Source organism: Anser anser (genome assembly GCF_964211835.1).
Source record: "Anser anser genome assembly, chromosome: 28".
NCBI lineage: Eukaryota > Metazoa > Chordata > Aves > Anseriformes > Anatidae > Anser > Anser anser.
The window spans coordinates 2,260,722-2,280,818 of NC_139749.1; the positions used below are offsets into that span (position 1 = coordinate 2,260,722).

The following is a 20,097-nucleotide window of genomic DNA, read 5'->3' on the forward strand; positions in this document are numbered from 1 at the left end:
ATGGAATGATAACAGGAATTAATATGATATTTAATCATTTGAGATGAAAGAGACTATTGTGATGAAATGCACTTATCATATTTCATGAGAGTTCAAACCAACAGTCAGCAAAACTTTGAGGACCTACGTGTCATATTAGTTTTGGGTTTGCCCCAATTATGCATATGCACAAATTGTACCTTAGGTGATCCACATCATCTAGGGAACTGTATAAAAACTCTCCCAGTCCAGGGCGCTTCATTCCACTTTGCTTGCTTTATTCTCCCCCGTGAAGAAGGTAAGTATCATTCTATGTGATCTCTCCTAGAATCCAAGTATCTTTTTCCAGACTATTTTAATTCAATATTTATGGAATCATCCATAAATGTACTAAGATTCTTAATAATGTTGGATTATTTCTCTGTGAATTTATTTTTCTTATTTAGTGTCGGACATCAATGTATTCAGGTTTAAAGTGGTAAAGTTAGGATTTTCAAAATTGGTCATTTCCTGTTAATACGAACTTGAGCTACCAAAGCAGTGTCCAAAACTTCAGCAGAAAGTTGTTCTTGTCACTAGGAATTTTTTAAGGAATTTGTATGTACATTTTTTATATGTGTCTATTTATATGTATGTATATTTTGAGGGGACAGGCTTACCCAGAAGGGATACAGAAATATTGTCTGAAGAATGTAGAGATGAAACTAGGAAATCTTAACTTGCCCTTCACATTGTCCTTACTTTGAGCAAGGAGTTGGACTAGATGACCTTCAGGAATATCTTCTAATCTAATATTTTCTATGGTTCTATGGTCCAATAGAGTTCTAATGAAAAAAAAAATTGTTCATAGAAGGTACTGAGTCCCAGTCTTCCCATGTTTTTTCTTGGAGACTAGATCGGATCCTATGGTCATAACCATTCTGAAGTGCTCAGATCCCAAGACACTTATCTGCAGTAGAGACATAGCTGTAGCTGAGTGTACCAGTTTCACATCCGGGAAATCACGCAAATAATCTTTTTACCTACCCTATGACTCTCAAACTACTTTGCAAGCACTTCAGGGCAGGGAATGCCTTCTTTAATCCGTGTTTATAGGAGGCTCATCATACTGGTAGAACAATTTTAGTTATTGCTTTTGGAAGCAAGTTACAAGTCAATATCCCGGAGTTGTTATTCCAGCTACCCATTAATTTACCACATGAGATTCACTGGTATTCAGGTTACTCTGCTTTGTTTTTGCTATTATAAAACAAGCATAAAACAGCCTTTTAGATATGGACAATGTAAGAGTGACTGCAAAATATAGTGGAAGTAATTTGCAGAGTAGGTGCTAGATAATATTCTTGTAAGTGATCAGGAGTTGGGGAGAACAAAGAGCTACTTCTTATAGGAAAGCAGGCATAAGAAATTAGGAATGAGACTATAAAAGAAGTGACTTTTCAATGTGCAACCTGGGCAATGCTGATTTTTACAAGAAGGAGAGTTGTTGCATAAATTGTACTGAAGAGAAGGAAGTACATCCAAGATCTGAAAGATAAAGCTGCTATTCTAGTCCACATGTCCAACTTTTAAACTTTTTTTCCGATAGAATTTGTACCTTTAATTTACTCATCAGTGTGTTTTGCAGACCTCCATCCCTACAAGATGTCTTGCTACGATCTGTGCCCCACCTACAACAGTGGCATCAGCTGCCCCCAGCCCATCGCTGACAGCTGCAATGAGCCCTGTGTCCGGCAGTGCCCTGACTCCACGACCGTGATCCAGCCACCCCCAGTTGCTGTCACCTTCCCTGGCCCCATCCTCAGCTCCTTCCCCCAGGATTCAGTTGTGGGATCCTCCGGAGCACCCGTCTTTGGGGGTTATGGGGGCTCCCTAGGCTTTGGGGGTTCTTCTCTGGGCTATGGGGGTCTGTACGGCTCTGGGGGCTCTTCCCTGGGTTACAGGGGTCTGTATGGCTTTGGGGGCTCCTCCCTGGGCTATGGAGGCTTGTCTGGCTATGGAGGCTCCTCCCTGGGTTACAGGGGCCTGTCTGGCTATGGTAGGTCCTTCGGTTCTGGCTATTGCAGCCCTTACACCTACCGGTACAACAGATACCGCCGTGGAAGCTGTGGGCCCTGCTAAACACAACAAGATAATCCACCGAATAAAGTACCTGTGAAAAACAAAATGCAGATTCGCCAGCGAGTAGAGGAGTGTCAGCTTTGTGCAAGCACTTGTAAATCCTGTTCAGTGCTTTGCCTTCTGCAGGCTCCAACCTCTCCTTTTTTCCTTTGAATTCTTCTCTGATATCTTCATGGGTTCAGTTCCTTGTTATCTTCTATGTTATCATACTGGTGTCTGAATGCAGTGAGACATGTAACTTGGTGTCTTTCAAAATGCATTTGACTCTGACATCTTGGATATACATTCTTGATATTGTGATACATGTTTGTTCTTTTCATTCTCATTAAAATTCCATTGCATCATTTAAAATAAGTGTGTTGTGGTTTACTGTTTTCATCCATTCTGAGTTTGCCAACTTTTTTGAGTAAAACTGTCTGTTGTATATGGAGCTGCAATAATATTGTGCAAACCCTGCCCACACGGTGAAAGTCTTCACAAAGCACCCTTGCTAGACCTGTTTCATCACTGAACTACAACAACATGGTCACAATGTACTTGCCATAGATGAAAAACAGCTTTCTTTGCATGTTACCTTATTAGATTCCCCACTCATGAGTCTGTGGTATAATACTTTGAACTACATGTTCACACTCTGAAGATTGAGCCCTTAGTTATTGCACTGCAGACTTGTAATCCAATGTTGTACAATTTCACCATGACAGCTCTTAATGGAAGCTCGGTGGTTGATGCCAAATGAATTTCAGATTCCATGTCTCTCTAGCACAGATCAGACTGGGTCCATATTGTTAAATTTTCTCTCTCTAGTAATTTTTGGCAGTAATTTTGTGTGCATGCAACACTTCAAAACCACAACAAGGACCATTTGCATAATTTCTCAGTATATCTGTTTGAGTTCCTTGGTTTGGGAGTTCTTTAGATCTGTTTAAGTAATATATATATAAAGTATAAATTTAATTTATATAAATATTATATTGGTAGCCTCAAACCAAGTAAAAATACCGTACCATGCATTTTCTGTCTTCTGTACCACACATGGTCTATCTTTTCTTGTTATCAGTAAGGCATGTAACAGTCTCCTGATCAAGCAGATGGTTATCCCGCAAGATGTTTTTCTTTCTGTGGTTCAGCTGCCAAAAGATCTCAGGCTATGTATTTTACTACAATAAGAAGCATGGCTAACCATACCATAGGAGTGTTCAGTGAACATCTGACTGGAAACTGAAGACAGAATATAAAGAAAGCAATGCAAGAGCTGCTGAGCATGTCCAGCTCCACTCTCCATTTACAGAGACAGTGTATACTGCACTTCCTCTGCACCCAGTAGCCAAAAAGCCAGGTATTAATCTGCCTTTTATTTGTTCTTATTTTCTAGTCATCACTGATAAATTGACTAGGTTTTCCAGCTTTTGCAAGATCCACAGCTTCCATAATGGTATCCAGCACCAAAACAACAGCCAGAAAGCATGTACAACTTGCCTAGTCCTGAAAATCTGTGAGAGGATCTGCTGTGGTAAAGAACACCATAACCAAAGTTCCCATTAACAAGAGGAGCCCTTAAGGATGGGTGCTGACAAAGATCCCGCTATGCTGTCCTGAAGGAAGGAACTAAGCATCCAGTCTGGCAAGGTGATGAGAACGAGTGGTGGCTGAATCACTGCCCTCGGGTCAGGGCAGTCGGCTCATTGCAGCTCCTGGCACTGGGGCTAGACACAGACTGGTCAGCTGACAACATGACAACGTCTAACTGCAGCATAACCCAAATCACCTGCAACAAAAAGCTTCGAGCTCATGGTTATGGGTAAGGTCCAGCAGCCTGTATCCACAGGAACACTGACTTGATTCCAGATCCATCCCACCTGACTGCAGCTACCCAGCCAAGATCTACTTTGTCAGATCAATGTAGTTCCTCAGATTTCTATGAGCCTTCTAAGAAAAATAAATTTTAAGTAAGAATGAATCATTGTTTAGAGGAAACACAAGAATATATAAAGCCACATGCTTCACCAGACAGATGGCTGCTCTTATCCTAAGCCTTTTCTCTGATACAAGTCAGTTCCATGTTGTCTGAAATTTAGTGCAAAAATCCTGATGCTGTCCATCAGTGAATGAACTGCCTAAAGGCTCACTGGGCTCCTAACACCCAGGAGGCCCTTTTTGCACTGAGTAAGGAAGCTTTCCTTGTGTCCTTTTAATGTCTGGCTTTCTTCAATACAAACTAAGTCGATATGGCAGCTGGAAGACCAAGAAACTAAGAGGACATGTCCTCCGTTCGACCTGACTGTGAGTGAAGTGTAGGAGTGCAGAGTGGTTTGTAGGACTGCAGTCTGGGGTTTTGGTTTCTGCTTAGAAGATTATAACCCAAGATCTGGGCTAGTGGAGAGCTGATAGCTCCTGACAATAGATTTTTAAAAATACCAGTTCAGCCCTAAAAAACAGCATATAACATTGCTGCCTTGTAAATGACAAAAGAAGAGTAACTCAAATTTACATAAAACCCAACAGTTTGATATCTAAAAATATCTTTGCTCCAAGAAGAAGGCAAGAGAAGCAAATCACAAGGCAGCTTTGAGGAGGGACTTCTATACACTTCCTCAAACTCCCTGAAGGACCTGAGACTCCCATTAACACCAGCCCACATTTATCATGCATGGTTCACCTCAAAATGATGAAACAGTTTTGCTCAATATTTATGTTTATTATTTGATTCAAATTCTCATGCTGCATGAAATGCAAATTACAAAACGAATATTTCTTTCATCTTAACACTTAATTGGCAAGATTCATATTCCTGGTAACATTCCACTAACTCCATTAGAATGACAGGAGGAATTATGCTGGCTTCACTTATTTACCTCTAGTTTATATAGTTGACATAATGATGGTGGCTCAAATGTCAACCATAATTGACATCTGCTTTCATATGTAGGTTTTCTTTCCATCTTTCCTTACCCATGCTAGATAAAGTATAACTGAGAAAAATGTGGTGTCTTTCTTGTGAAATCAACAATCTTTGCATGAGGTTGGAACTCACATTTGAACATGACCACCTTGCGCTCTTTCAGGGAAAAAATCAAAAGAAATATTGTAAAGTACTTTTTAAAATCACCCAGACTCATGCCTTATCTGCCAAAATATCCAGTTCTGTTTCTTCATATCTGAGAGGTAAATCCATTCATCACAACAAAGGTAAATGAGGTAGACAGTCAACTGAACTTGACTTGGAAAGTCCTAGGAAAAGCTTTCAAAATATGAGGACAGAGGCAGGTGCTGCAGATCTTTGTGATGCAGACAGCTAAGGGGCTGTGAATTCACGCAACATCAGCACTGAAGGAGCCTGTACACAAATAAAAACAAATAAATGCAAACCTACTTTGTAATAAGAAATCAGCCGAAATATGAATTCTAACCGAAAGGTTAGAAATTATGAGCTGGTAAAAAGAACAGGAAGAGTCCACTTGACCAGTACAATTTCAAAAAAATGAATTTCAAAATGCTGGGCTTCTTGAATACAACCACATACTTATGTTACAATAACGACGCACCAGGTCATGCGTAAACCATTAGAGAGGCTTTATGAAGTGCTTAAAAACCACACACAAAAAAGCAATTTAACACCCTTTGTGAGTATTATTGTTCTTGTGATCCTCCAGGGCTGTCTCAAAGTCTGGAAGAAGAATCTCATAATTTAAAGATAATTTCTGTCAGAAATATTGCAGTGTATGCTATTTAACAAACAACTGATCCGTAAGCAAATAAGGAAATCTGAGGTTGAACAAGGCACTGTTTATTAGGGAGAATTTCAGAATATGGGTGGGATACATATCATTGAACCTTCCCCATTTAAATGCTGGGTGTTTCATTTAAGCTTGTTGTGTGTCAATGAAAGCAAAATTGCTATGTTTTGAGGATGATACAAATACTGGTAAGGTAAGCATCAGGATGAATTGTCCTGCAGCAAATCTTGTCCTTCCCCAGCAAATATCAGGGAAGCCTGAATAAGTGGTTCAGACAAATCACTTGACATCTGGGAACTCAAAACTGGGCTCTGCAAGAGTATGCACTCTGCAGGTGATGTTCTGCTAATCAGGAAAGAAAGAGGAAGAAAAAAAATCCATTGCTATAATATTCCATTGCTTTTGCTGCCACTTACCCAGTGTGTCTGGGAAGAAAACACTTAAAAATTGCTTTCTGTCGGTATGGGTTCACTCTTGTATTTTGTGACTGTAGGCGGGAACAGGATCAGAAGGTGTCTTCCACCTCACTGAATATTTCATTGCAAAATGTGTGAGTAGATTAGATTATAGCCTAGTTCTGAAGTGCTTAAATACAAACATGTATACGACAGCAAGTTATAGCACAGATTAAAATCATTACGGGAAGTTAATGAAGGAAGTGCTAAATAAATAGAACCAGTTTAATTCTGCTTGCAATGCCAGTGAGGAGGGTGGAATGATACCAGCAAAGAAGCTGGTCAATTAAGCTTCTAGATGAAAGAGACCTGGGAGCTGGAATGTGCATATCATGCTGTTCAGAGATTTAGGGTGATTTTGCAAACAGCAAGCAACAACAATTTCATCATTTTGGGAAGTTAAATGCTTCAAATTTGGGCTGGTTGGTGATTATGACCTCATGTGTACACTGCCTCAGCCCCCCCCAGGCAATCTGAAAAGCTGTATAAAAGGAATGAGTACGCAGACCTACTTCATCTCCTTCTCCTGCAGACTCTCCTCTACATCAGGTACGTCTCATCTCTTTCTAAATGCCAAAATGCTTTTGTACTGGACCTTAGAATACAGTATCCTACTACCATGTTAAGTTTGTAGGACTATTTTGTTGTGTCATACCCCCCTGCGCCCCCCCCCCCCCCCCCCTTTTTTAAAGTATATTTGGTATATTTGCAAGTTTTAGGAGTCACAAAAAGGATTGAGGCCTTTATTTCACTATTATTCATATTTTGGCATTTCTGTCCTGTTAGCAGATTGAAAATATAGGAAGGCATAAGCTTTAAAATGCAGAATTCTCCTGTACCACTTCAATTAATAACTAAATCAGAAAGACATGGCTATAATCTAAGCTGTTCAGGGACTCAGCTGAGTAAAGAGCATTATCTACATGGGAATTTTATTACAAAATAATCCTGGCTTGCATTTAGTTTATACAGATAGGTAAAAACTGAATCCTGCTTATTTTAAACCCTAGTTATTTTCCCCAGAGACAATAGCAAGGAAGGTAGGAAGTCTGATCCAGTGTATTTGTCAAACATCCACTTGCAAATTGAGATCCAGATTTGCTATTTGGATACACTGAGTTCAATGCTTTGATTCTCTGCATTGCATGGCTATTATATGAACAAAATATTTCCTCTTTTTTACTGGAAGCAGTGGTAAGCCACAAGCTTTAATAGCCAGTCTTTCTGTGGAAATGGTAGCTTGCAAACTGGATTTTTATCTGATGAAGGAAATCAGCTGCTTACATTTTCCCAATTTCCTCCACACTCAGTATGAAATTGTACAGCTATGACAAAAAATATGTGGACAGAAATATTTCACAGAGTAACTTTATATAATATATCAAGTATACGCATCTCTCTTTGGGCTCAAATACTTCTGGGGTTTTACCACAGGGGTTAGAGAGATTAAGGGAACCTAGAGCTAAAAAGGAAAAACTGGAAGTAAATTATCCCAGAGAGCTTAAAAGTAGACAGGGACCACAAAAGGAGCATGAAATCTGCAGTTAAAACAGTGTTGAGTTTATGTCTCCATTGCATGTTTCCTGACTCAAAACCTGCTTCTGTCTCATTTGGTACAATGAAGAAGTCAGCTCTGGTGTAGATCTTACAGCTCTGGGGTTTCAAACTTCACTGCTCAGGGAGGCGAACTTCTGTTTTAGTAATACTTACTGCTGATGCTTTGCTCCTCCAGGAGGGAATTTAAAAAAAAAAAAAAAAAGAGAGAGAAAGAAAGAAAAAAAGAAGAAAGCAGCAATTTCAGAAGGCTTGGAGGATGATACAATTGCAGGGATTACTGAATAGGGAAGATCAAGGCGGTGATGATTGATGCAAAAGTTTGTGAACTCATCAATTTTGGCTGTGCATCAGGCGATCATTTTTCTTGTTCCTCAACAACCCAGCACCAAATGTTGTGCTCCAGTACAACTTGTACTTTGTGTTTACTCAGCCCTGTGCTCTGTGTTTCAGGATCACCTCCCCTGCAGAGAAATGTCCTGCTACGACCTGTGCCCCACCACCAGCAGCATTGCCTGCCCCCAGCCCATCGCCAACAGCTGCAACGAGCCCTGTGTCCGGCAGTGCCCTGACTCCACGGCCGTGATCCAGCCACCGCCCGTTGTTGTCACCTTCCCCGGCCCCATCCTCAGCTCCTTCCCCCAGCAAGCCGTGGTGGGCTCCTCCGGAGCACCCGCCTTTGGGGGCTCCCTGGGGCTGGGGGGCCTCTACGGCCCCAGGAGCTCTTACGGTTACGGGAACTCTTTGGGATATGGAGCACAGTACGGTTATGGGAGCTCAGCCCTCTCTACGCTCGGCAGTGGGTACTGCAGCCCCTTCTCCTCCCGACGCTACAGGCAGCTCCTCCGTGGCAGCTGCGGGCCATGCTAAAGGCAGAAGAGCATGGAAAAGTCTTGCATGAAGACCCAAACGCAGAGCACTGAGGATGGGGGTTCAGCGCTTCGGCAGCCCTGCAGTGGAGCTGCTGCCACTTAGCATTTCTGATCTTTCATCTTCTTTTGGTTTTCCCTTCGGTTTCTAGTTTATTGTTCACTGTTGGCACCAGTTCCAGCTTTCCCATTTTTAAAAAACTATTGTGGGGCAGCATATGCAATATAAGCATCCCTCATAATGGCAACTATCTTCATCAGGAGTGGCACAACAGACAGAGGAAAGCCAGCTGAGGACAGCAATATTTCTAAACAGGACATTTGTTGAACATTCTTTGAAACTGTCTGGAAACAGTTTTTTTGTTTGTTTGTTTTCATATTCTGTGATATCTTGCTTTGCAAACAAAGGCATTTGTTTCTCATTAAAGTTTTGTTGCATCACAGAAAGCCTTCTGGTTTCCCTTGCGCCTGTTCTGGGTGGTGTTCTGCCATGGGCAGGACCAAGCTGTTAACAGAGAATTACTGCTACAATACATTTTAGTACAGATTGAATTTACACAGTGTCATAAACATTTCCATAACGACACCCTGAGGAGGATCTGTTCATCCTTTGAAGATGTTAATGGCTTGAAATAATGTAGTATCTTAACTTTTGTTATTTAAATGTGATTTCAGTGGGGCCTTTCCATGAGCATTCAGATAGATAATTGTGGGTTTCCACGTTGAGTTCAGCATGACCACAAATGCCACTGAGGTATTATTGTCCAGCAGAGGACTTTCCAAATGCAAATTTGCACCTGTAGATTCACAAATACAATGCTCAACCTACAGCCCAGACATTGCCCAGCAGTGCTTTAACTCCAGACATCCCAAGCAGCGAATACAATGCTCATCCCTCCTTGTAGTCATCAGCCTGTCTGTCCCAGCAGGAAAGAGGAATAATCCCTGTTTCCTCTAAGAAATAACTAGTTCAGTAAGTATCAGGGACAGAAGACACTCAGAGCTTCTGAGCTGTTGGTAATATAGCCAATTCTAATTGTAATGAAGCTGCAAATGAGGCATGTTCAGTGTTATGCAGACAAAGAGTAAAGCCAAACCCTGCCCTCAGGGGCTTTCAGAGTAAGCTGACAAGACAAGCAAAGCATGAGCAGCTTTGCTCTTTTCCCTTTTTAGCAGATAAACATCTTTTGTACAGAGATTAAAGGCTGTGCTTTCCATACTGAGAAAAACATTAGTTAACATTCTCCCCAGGTAACATGGGAAATGCTTGGTAAAGCCCAGAATTGGATTCTCTCCAATGTCCCCATCTAACATTCAATGTACAGTCTCTGCTTCCAGATTTCTATGCCACTGGTTAGCTCCAAGTTTGGTCTTCACTGGTGCTCTCATCTCCTGTAGGAAGAGGAGGAAAATAGCAGGGATAAGGAGCTCACAGTGGAATATTCCTGTCTGACATACATCAGGATGGAGAGCATTTCGGTAATGTTAATTTCCGTCTTAATATTCAAATTTACCTGTAGTCTAGTTCACTATTCTCACTGCCATTTGTTAGTCAATTTGTTGGTGTTTAAAATGGAATATATTCCAATTACTTTTTTTTTTTTTCCCATGATAGAACTCTGAAAATGAAATAATCAAACTGACATGTTTCCATGGACTTCTGATTATTTTAGCTGAAAGGCTGCATTACATGGCTAATAGTATACAGGACAGAGGACATATAACAGATTCAAGACATGACTTCTGAGGTTGTCTTTTAAGTAAAAGGGGAAAATTAGCTAAAAAAGAGTCATTACTTCAGGTTTCTCTGACAGAACATTTTAAAATATCTGAAACATTCAAGTTCAGATCCTCCAGGTGCAAAAGAAGTGAAAGGTTGACTGTAAGTGATCGGTTTGCTAATTGCTCCAGGTCTAAACCCTGGAAGGAAGCTGGCATTCAGCAGGGCACATTTCTGGTTCTGCTATGCTAAGCCATTGCACCTGTGGGACATTTACCACTGGTGAGAGCCTGAGCCATGTAACAAACCGTCAGGCTCTAGTAGTGAGTAAATATTTAGTGAATCCATCTATTTAAATCAAACATGAGAGGTTTAACTCCCACAGATATCTGTCTTGAGCCGTAATTTAGTGTGGAGAAGGATACACTCTTTGGGCTATGTTTGCAACATCTTTATGAATCAACTTCTAATTGCATCTCATTTACTGATAACATTACTTTGTACTAGGGTATAAACACATTTAGATGAGAGGAGAGTGTAGTGACCTCTATAGTTCAAGATGAGACAGTGACCTGATTTCATTTATTATTGCTTCCAATTTCTGGTTGTTACTTGTTTCACTGACAGGAGGAACAGGAGTCTGAGTCACTGGAACTAAGTGCCACCAGCCTGAACTTCCCACGGCTGACCAAGACCTGTGGGGGACCTCAGTCAGACGTGGTCCCTGTGTTGCAGCAGCTGACAAACTGTCAGGATCCCAGCACTCCTCCACAGGAACACCAGAAACAGCAGACAGTGTTCCTCCCATCTCAAGTCTGCATGTGGTCTGACCTGAGATGCATTCCAGCTGCTAGTGAAATTAGTCCTCTTATCTTTCATCGTGTTCTTCTGTGATTACACCCAGGTGCAAATGTAATCCAAGTGCAGCCTGCTATGCATTTAGGAAGTGGCAGATTGCTAATGGTCAGGAGCAGAGCAGAACAATGGAAAGTGGTTAAAGAACTGTCCTGTCTTTGCTCTGGTGTATGCTCGTAACATGCAAATTCAGGCTGGCAGACGAGTATCAGCAATGCCAGTTTTGTAGCTCCTGCTCTCCAAGGGACTGCCAAATAATGGTGGTGTGAAGTGCTCTGTCTTCAAGTGCCATTCAAAATCATTAGAGTCCACTGTTCAATTAGTACTGACTCCAATGATCTATTTATAGCATAGACTCCAGCCTCTGCCTCCCATGCCCGTCTTTTCTGTAGCATAGTAGGTGAAGCATCTTCATCCAGGTCTGCTGACACCATTATAGAAAAGAGACTCTTTTGTAGTGATCAATGCTGTAGTGATGTGGCTTAAAAATATCTGATTTGGTTGCCTTAGTGCTCTGCATACTTGTGCAAATGAGTGGGCTTTTTTGACAGCATCTGTGTGACTCCAATAATAATTATACAGAGCACTGCGGACAGAGGAAGCATAAAAACAAGACAAAGCCTTCAGACACATCCTAACAAGAAAGAGGTGTTGGCTGGCTGCCTCGTTGTAGCCTCATCTCATTTCAGGTACTTTTACAAGTGAAGTCACACCTCCAAACCCTTTGAAGTTATTACCACATGCTTGATCCTGCCTAAAGAAATTTCACAAGCATGACGCTGGACTTTTCCCGGAATCAGCCTGCTGGAGCATGGTGAGGTTTGCCAGTGCATTGCTGGTGTTTCACACAGGGAACAGCAGGAGTGCTGAGCAATGTCTGACCTCTGGTCCCTCAGAGCCCTGGCTGGTACTGCAACCATGAGAAGAATTGGTAGGAGGTGAATGCCTCCAAATGCTCTCTTCTTCCCTATGCAGGCAGGAGGCCACCAGATGACTGATAGCTATGCTAATTGTATGCAAACTGTCTCTCTAGAAAAACAGCTTCAAATGACATGCTAAGCAGCCTGGACCTGTGCTGCTGTTTAACAAAGGGAAGTGTTGAACGTGGCCAGTATCCAGTCATTTATGAGTAGGTTGAAATTTAGGTGTAAGCCTGAGACGGAAAATAGTATTTGACATGAATTATATGTATGGCTCTTCAGGGAAGACTTAAGATTTTTTCTTTTACTTATTTTAACTGAAGCTGCCAAGAATTTAGAGGTATTAATGAGAAACTTCAAGAATGCATAGAATTTCAGTGAAGATTCACTATGCAGTTAAAATTTCCTGTTGGCCATTCAAAGGAAAGTTCTACCCACAGATTATTACATGCTATTTTTAAACAATGGAAAATATCATAAAACCAATCTAAGAGGTGTTATTTAGTTGGAGGCTTGGGCAAGTAGCGAGACACAGGGAAGATCTTCAAAATTACTTGTGTATTTAACTTTCTTTGCTAGCATGTAACGAATACACATTGAACCACACCTCTCCTGGAGGAAATTTCAAACTTAGTTGTATGAGTTACAAAAGCATGTTTATCCAGCATGAAATTACTTTTGTGCAGAAGGCAGTCATTACGCTACCTCCTGCTTAAAAGGCCTGGTCACCCTCCAACTTTAGTTGTTGAAAGAATGTGAACACTGTCACGGCTGGCTACAAAGACTGATGCTCAGCCAGAATGGTATATAAATAAAGAATGGTGGACAAATAAAGAACAGAAAGCTCAGAATGTTGATGCAGAGCAATTTAATGAGAGAATAAGAAGGAGAAGATGTGATGGAGCATGAAAAATACAGGCAATATATTGCCAGGGTCCCATTAAAGACTTCAAGCAGAGAATTGCTCCAGGGCTGTGCATTCCACATACATTACTCTTTCTTTTTCATAGCAGAGGAAGATTTACACAGTGCTGTCCAACTTTTAACAAGCCAAAGATTGCTGATATACCTAGGATGTTATTATATGGAGCCACTGGTAAGAATAATCAGAGAACTAAATTAAATCATTAGCCTGATAAATACATGTGGTTCTGGTGTTCAGAGATGGTGCTCATGCCCCAGAAAAGCCATGTCAGTAACAGAGTTTGTGGAGATGCATCTTCCTCCGTGCTGAGTGATTGCTCCTTTTATTTTATTCACTGCCCATTTAACATGATCTGTATCTCCCAGCGCCATAGCCACTGGACCCATAGGAAGAATATGACTTCCCATAAGTGTACGGTCTCCCAGAGTCATAGAAGCCCCTGGGACCCTGAGAGCTCGTGTATCCAAATGAGCTCCCAAAGCCAGCGGGTGCTGAGCTGCCCACGATGCTCTCCTGAGGGCAGGAGCTGAGGATGGGTCCTGGGAAGGTCATGACAACAGGTGGTGGGTAGATTACAGCTCTTGAATCGCCACAGGATGTAACACAGGGCTGGCTACAGGCATTCACCATTGGCTGTGGGCATGTCACCTCACAGGGTGCAAGGCAGCGGGAGCTGATCATCTGTCCATAGAAAGACATCTTCTGGGAATGGAGACGGATCTGAAACACACAACATTGAGGCAACATGAGACTGAAAGTTCAAGAACCAAAATAATGGAGATTGGGCTAGGAAGAGAAAGAATGAAAGACAGGGAGAAGAGGTGGAACATGAAGATTTCAGCTGTCCCTTGTCTCATCTTCTTTTCATGCCCTCTTCCTTTCCCAAAACAATCTCTGTTCCTTCTGGTTCCTAATTTGGTACCTAAAAACATCATTAATGAGCAAAGAAATTGTGCATTTGTACTTGAGCTATCCCACTACCTACTATTTCTCTTTTCTGCCATCCCTTTGTGCATCTGAATTCTGTGACACTTGACCATTTCTTTTATAAATATCTGCAGAAAAGAACAGCAATACCAGCTAGCACTTGTGTAGTAGCATCCTCTGCATCACCTGTAATCATTGCAGCATCTGCATGAGGCAAGTCATTGTTTTTCCAGCTTTGAGGAAGAGGTAACTGAGGCTGAGAAGTGAATGCATTGCCCAGAGCCATTTGGTGAGGTAACAGGAGAGACGGAGTTAAAATTTGGGCAAGCCTGATTGTCAGTGACAGCGTTATTCCAGAGCCCTGCAGATGCTACAGCTTGCATCAGGATTCCCCTGCAATCACCTTGCAGCTCCTCTGGATCTCCACCCTGCCCTACTAAAACCCATAATATGAACGGCTGGAAATAAAGAGTAGGAACAATGTCCTGACTGTAACAACTGCATAATATGGTGCCTGACAGGCTTCAGATTAATTCAGAAACAATTGCAAGGAACAAGAAAAAAACATTATAGCTAATGGTGGCTGCCTTGCTCATTTTCAGAGCCGGAGTTAACTTTTTTTTTTTTTTGGTAGTCACCATTGCAAGTCAATGTGTACAAAATAAGGCAGATTCCTAAAGGAAGAATGGTCAGGCTGAAGGACATGGGAATTCAGTACATCTCACTATACATAAATTCACATATCCTAAACTATCAGCCACTCTGAAAATTCTTTTCCTGTCTTTTTACAGCCTGCCACTAAATAAGTAGGAAGCAGCTCATGCTGAAAGAAAGCTTCAAACATTTTAAACGTTTCTTTAAATCATAGTTTTGTGTCAAAGTCCTATATTGCTACAGCAGTATCAAAATAACAGTAAGGAAAAAGGCTCAGACTTACCCCTCCACAGCAAAGAGCAGGTAAAGAGAAATGGTTAGAGCAGCCCAGCACTATGAGCGCTTTTATGTCTTTTCTTAGGCAATCGGGAGGATGTGAGACATTCTTCATGTATGATGTCCTAATGCATTATCAAACAAAAATTCACTCCACCTGTAACTGCCCCAGATAATGCAATTATTTTGCTCAGCTACAGTGATTAGTACTGTGTTCTTGTCATTACTCTGACAGACAAAGCCGTATGAAGCCTTTCCTCATTAATCTTCAAGTGCTAAATTCCTTTCAGGTATTTTTTTTTCCTCATTCTACAATGAATCTGTCTTTTAATTGTTTTATTTCCCCTCTGTTTCTCTGAATGCCTCAGAGAGCAAAGATTGCTCAGAAGTTTATCCATAAACAGAATATGGTGACATAGCCGGGATACCACACCACTTTTCCAAATCATCTCCCAATAAGGGGGCATTGTGCAATTTATCCCATCATACCCACGCACATTTTTTCCCATGACTGATATAAGACACATTAAACTCTATCCGCACCTTCCAAGACCACGTGAAACTGTGCATCACCCTGGGAAAACCTTGGGCTGCAATCTCAAGTCCAGTTTGAGCTGATGCAGAAGATTGGTGCTTATTTCAGCAGATCTGTTCCTCTGATCTAGCACCCTGTCTTCAGTTCTTCAGTTATTCACTAGTAAAATTATTTTCAATAGAATCTATGTATTTCATGTGTTCACACTGATATAATTTACAATAGCTTATTTTTATCCTCAAGAAGGCGTGTTCTTCACCTCTAAAATCCAGCTCCTTCTGGGGAATTGAAGGTTGAATGCCTGAGTTTGAACAACTTTCAGACTCCCGTTCCAATCTGTGTTCCAGTTTGCCCACCTGCACTTGGTAACCTTTTGCAATACAGCAGTGTAAGGCTGTACAGGTGACACTTGCAGGAAGGCTGGAGAAACCTCTGTCCCAGGGACGCCTTGAGATCTCTCTCAGTGTTTCCCCGCGCTGCCTATGGAGACGCCCTTTATGCTACTGATAGTGAAAGACTCAGATAAACAAAAAACAGGAATAGAAACAAAGGGAGGAAGGAGGGAACATGTTTTGGGCAAACGACCCACCCGGTCTCCTCTTCCTGCCTGAACCACACCTGGTTTCACTTTGTCTGGAAATGGGTGATGACAGGGATGGTGCTACCTGCAAATGAATCACATTGTTCTTAGAGATGCATCCCTCTCCTATCCATCCTGCTCTCCTGAAAGGGCAGAGAAAGCTACGTACTAGGATCTATCAATACTGCTGACACCCCAAAGTTCTTCTCTTGACTCACGTTATTTAGTGTGACAGCCACATGCTTTAATTTTATAATTATATGGATCCACAAATCAGGGTCTAGATTCCTGTCTTTATGCTTTTTCCAATATAATGGAAGTTTAGTGTGTTTCACTGACCTGAACCATTCAGTGATTTTGGCCAGTGCAAATACATTACAGAAAAATATTCAGGGACAAATAGCTCTTTGAAAAGCAAAGTTAGCATGACACATGGAATACATCTGCACAGATTCCTTGTATGTCAAATGACAATATCCCTGTGGAACACTTGCATCTATTTGATGTGAACTATCAGCAAGCACATTTACTAAATTAGCATAACTTTTTTTCTATATAAAATAAATAAATAAATATTATTGTAACACCATCAAAAACATTGAGATGTATCTGCAAAAACTTCCGTGAATTGACTTTGGATTATTGAATTATAAGAGTGACCGAAAATTCTTCCTGGCTGGCATGGAGTGCCACCACAAGAATAACAAACAGACACCTTTCATTCCAGTTTCTAATTGAAATCTTAACTCTGCTCATGATGCTCAGATATCTCTGTATGATTCTTCCAAGCCCATGGTGGATGGTTATGGAATCATCCATCCGAGAGCGCATCTCATAGAGTGTGGGTGGAATTTGTCTCATCTGGTAACACAGCACACCCAGGTTGCAAGGGCATGTCTACTACACCCTAGGAGGAGTCACATAACAGCACACTTGGATGAGCCACCTGAAAGCGAGAAGGGAAATGCAAAAGAAAAGGAGCAATTGCTAAGGAGGAGGGGTTGAGTAGCACTTTCTGTTTGAGCACAAATATTTCTAAGTGCTTTACAAATAATTCTTATGCCTTGGCACGACTATAATTCAAGCCCAAAATCATAACTGCTTTTGTGGCCACATCAAACTGTGGCTGGGATGGCCACAAAGCCTAGCCTGGACCGCAAGATAAACATTTATAGGGATAAGAGGACTCAGCACTGCACTCTTGTGGCTTCGTGGAGAGTGTGACTCGAGTGTGACTCGAGTTAGCTCAGGCACTGCCAGAGGAGGAGGAGGAGGAGAATTCACATCTCTGGGCTGAAGTACTGGCATACCCTCAACTTGTCGTGAAAATTGCAGTGCATTTTCCAGATCAGAATTAATGATGCAAGTCTGGGACTTTTAAATCATCCATAATTATCAGAAGTGCTTGTATAATTCTGTTGATTTAACTGTGTAACAACAGATTATTTTGTCTGATATAAGTAGAACAAAACCCTAATAGCCTAATGAGGCACAGGCGCCACCTTAACACAGTCTGTTATTAAAGTCCTTCTAGGCTATATTCCCATATGTCCTATGACATGATAATCTTGGCATTTTCTGCAAAAAATACAGTGAGTAAGATTCAGCCAGTACCTTGTGCACAGTGATGGTCATGTTACAAAGTAAGGACAATAGTAAAGTGGCAATATTTATCTGAACGTAAAAATAGACCTATGCTAAATGTTGATATATTCTAACCCAAATAACCACATTCAGCATATATATTTTTTGGCTGAGTCCTGAGGCACGCGTACTTCCCAGCACAAAGGGAATTGTGTGATGACATTCACTATTGTAAGATGATAATTCTTGTTCCAGTGGCTGGGAAGGGGAGAAATTATGCATTGCACATGACTTATGTTGGCCCTGTGTTTGTATGAGGGCTTATAATCACCATTTATATAAGGGATGGATATAAGGGAGAGAGGTATGAAGAACATGGGAAGCAAAACAAAAGCAAAATGCCAATGGTAGAATGCAGCATGATTTTTTATTCAGAACAAGAAATGGCATTTACAATAATAAACCACAAAAAGTGAAAGAATGTTTCCAGTTTCTCAAACAAGATTATAAATATTTCATCAACAAGCACTGAGCATTTCACACAAGGTACTTTTTCTTTCCTGTGACAGAGCTAATTTTTTCAGCCAAGGTCTGCTCTGGAATATGCAGAAAGGCTTTGCTGATGATAAAACCTACCTGGAGAGCAAAGTAACTTTCCTAACATGAGTTCTGTTACATCTTCCAGGTGAAACACAAAACCAGAAAATCAGTACATGTGTTCTCAGACAGGTTAAATAACAAATCGCTCAGTTTCTAACCCCTATAACTCTGCCTCTGGCCTGTGAGGATGGAAAAGACACAGTTTGAGAAACCAGCGCATGTTCACAGCGGCAACATCAAAAGCAAAAAGATCATAAGAAAGGTAATCAGAAGAGCGGTTCCCATGGGTGCTGAGTAGCACCCACAGGTCCCAGAGGATTAGCTGAAGTCGTGGGTGACCAGGGCTCGGGGGAGCTCCTCAGCTCAGATGCACAGCCATGTCTCGCCGTTGGTTCCCCGCTGTTTCTCCAGCCATCCACAACCTCTGCGGTGCTCAGCAGGGCCTGCAGTCCCTGTAGGGATACCTCCTGGACTGCTGGGAGAAGGAGGAGGAGGAGGAGGAGAAGCCCCCATAGGGGAGGGAGCCCTGCAGAGCCCTGGGCTGGCCCAGCCCCAGCCCCAGCGGGGCTGAGCTGCCCACGAAGCTCTCCTGTGGGCAGGAACTGAGGATGGGGCCCGGGAAGGTGATGACCACGGGTGGGGGGTAGACCACGGCGCGGGAGTCCCCACAGGAGGTGACACAGGGCTGGCTGCAGGCATCAGCGTAAGGCTGCGGGCAGGTCACCTCGCAGGGGGGGAAGCAGCGGGAGCTGAGCTGCTGGCTGAGGTAGGACATCCTTCGGGCAGGGAGGTGAACCTGCAAGGTGATAGGAGCCTGAGTCAGCCCGGAGCCACCGTGGGGACCTCCCAGGGAGCCCCGCCAGGCTCCGTGCACCCCATGCTGCTCGAAGTGGGTGGGAACCCGCGGCCAGGTGCAACAAATCCCTGAGCTCAAAGCAAAAAGCACGCAGGCTGACCCCACTCATTCCTGAGCCCTTACAGCCAACACTGCAACCCCTCCAGTTTGCCGGTGAGAATACCCAGGAAAAGGTTTTCACACAAAGCTAGGGACTGACAGTGCTGCAGTTCAGGAGTCGGTTAAGAACATCCCAAACCCACTGTCCCTAAAGAGATAAAGGAGGGTTAAGGGATCAGACTTACTCAGATCAACAAGGAGGAGAAGCGGAGAGCTGTGGTCTGAGGGCTGCTGAGCCAGGAGCCCTTATATACCATCCGCTGGTTTGCCTGGGGAGGTTGAGACATCCTGTGTGTTTCATGTTTATTTTGTTGCAAAACACAACAGTGCTTGGCACTCCCCAGGCTCCTATGATTGCTTGATTCACTGTTTGTCTGGTCAATTATCAGTTTCTTCCTACACCCTCTTGTTTCTTCTTTAAACTTTGAAACAGCTTCACTTCCTGAAACGCTTTGCTGATTTTTCTGACATTCCAAATATGCTGGAAAACTTACTTATGCAATTGCTCCACTAAGCCAGTATTTTTCACACACTCTTCAGTATCACAAGTAGTGCAATACTCCATGGGCTAAATGTCTTCCCTTAAATCCTTGCTGATGTTGAGATGAAGCATGGTAGGGCTTATACCTAGACAAAAGATGGTGGATTGATTCTACCTGCCTAGTTTCTCATTCTGGCTATTCCCTGCAGGTCTGATACAACACACTAAAGCATGGAGGTGATTTGTTTAACTAATTCTTGCAGATCTGCTGTGATTTATTTTGCCCCTGAACACTACACTTTCCCTCCTGTGTTCCTCTGAAACCTTTGGACCACAGACCTGGCTAGCACGTCCTTCTGGCTGCAGCAAT

The 20,097-nt window shown here is 42.2% G+C and overlaps 2 protein-coding genes and 1 long non-coding RNA gene across 3 annotated transcripts; 2 read left to right on the forward strand and 1 right to left on the reverse strand.

Annotated features, from left to right (window-relative positions):
• The first annotated feature begins 163 nt into the window (after window positions 1-163).
• On the forward strand, window positions 164-2,454 carry LOC310887445 (scale keratin-like). Its single transcript, XM_083813429.1, has 2 exons — window positions 164-277; window positions 1,607-2,454. Exon 2 carries the CDS (start codon window positions 1,624-1,626, stop codon window positions 2,098-2,100), a length of 477 nt encoding a protein of 158 aa, XP_083669555.1. The 5' UTR covers window positions 164-277; window positions 1,607-1,623; the 3' UTR covers window positions 2,101-2,454.
• Window positions 2,455-6,703: 4,249 nt separating this feature from the next.
• On the forward strand, window positions 6,704-9,162 carry LOC310887486 (uncharacterized protein). The gene is made up of 2 exons (XM_083813473.1): window positions 6,704-6,841; window positions 8,300-9,162. The coding sequence occupies exon 2, from the start codon at window positions 8,321-8,323 to the stop codon at window positions 8,714-8,716; it is 396 nt and encodes a 131-aa protein (XP_083669599.1). The 5' UTR covers window positions 6,704-6,841; window positions 8,300-8,320; the 3' UTR covers window positions 8,717-9,162.
• A 222-nt stretch (window positions 9,163-9,384) lies between these two features.
• LOC310887528 lies at window positions 9,385-10,619 on the reverse strand. Its single transcript, XR_014575742.1, has 2 exons — window positions 10,230-10,619; window positions 9,385-10,107 (listed from the first exon to the last, which is right to left on the reverse strand). It is a non-coding gene; the product is annotated as an uncharacterized lncRNA (long non-coding RNA).
• Between the last annotated feature and the right edge of the window lie 9,478 nt (window positions 10,620-20,097).

Excerpts from the sequence above, each read along its gene's own strand:
- LOC310887445 (XM_083813429.1), top strand. The coding sequence starts at position 1,624 with ATGTCTTGCTACGATCTGTGCCCCACCTACAACAGTGGCATCAGCTGC.
- LOC310887486 (XM_083813473.1), top strand. The coding sequence starts at position 8,321 with ATGTCCTGCTACGACCTGTGCCCCACCACCAGCAGCATTGCCTGCCCC.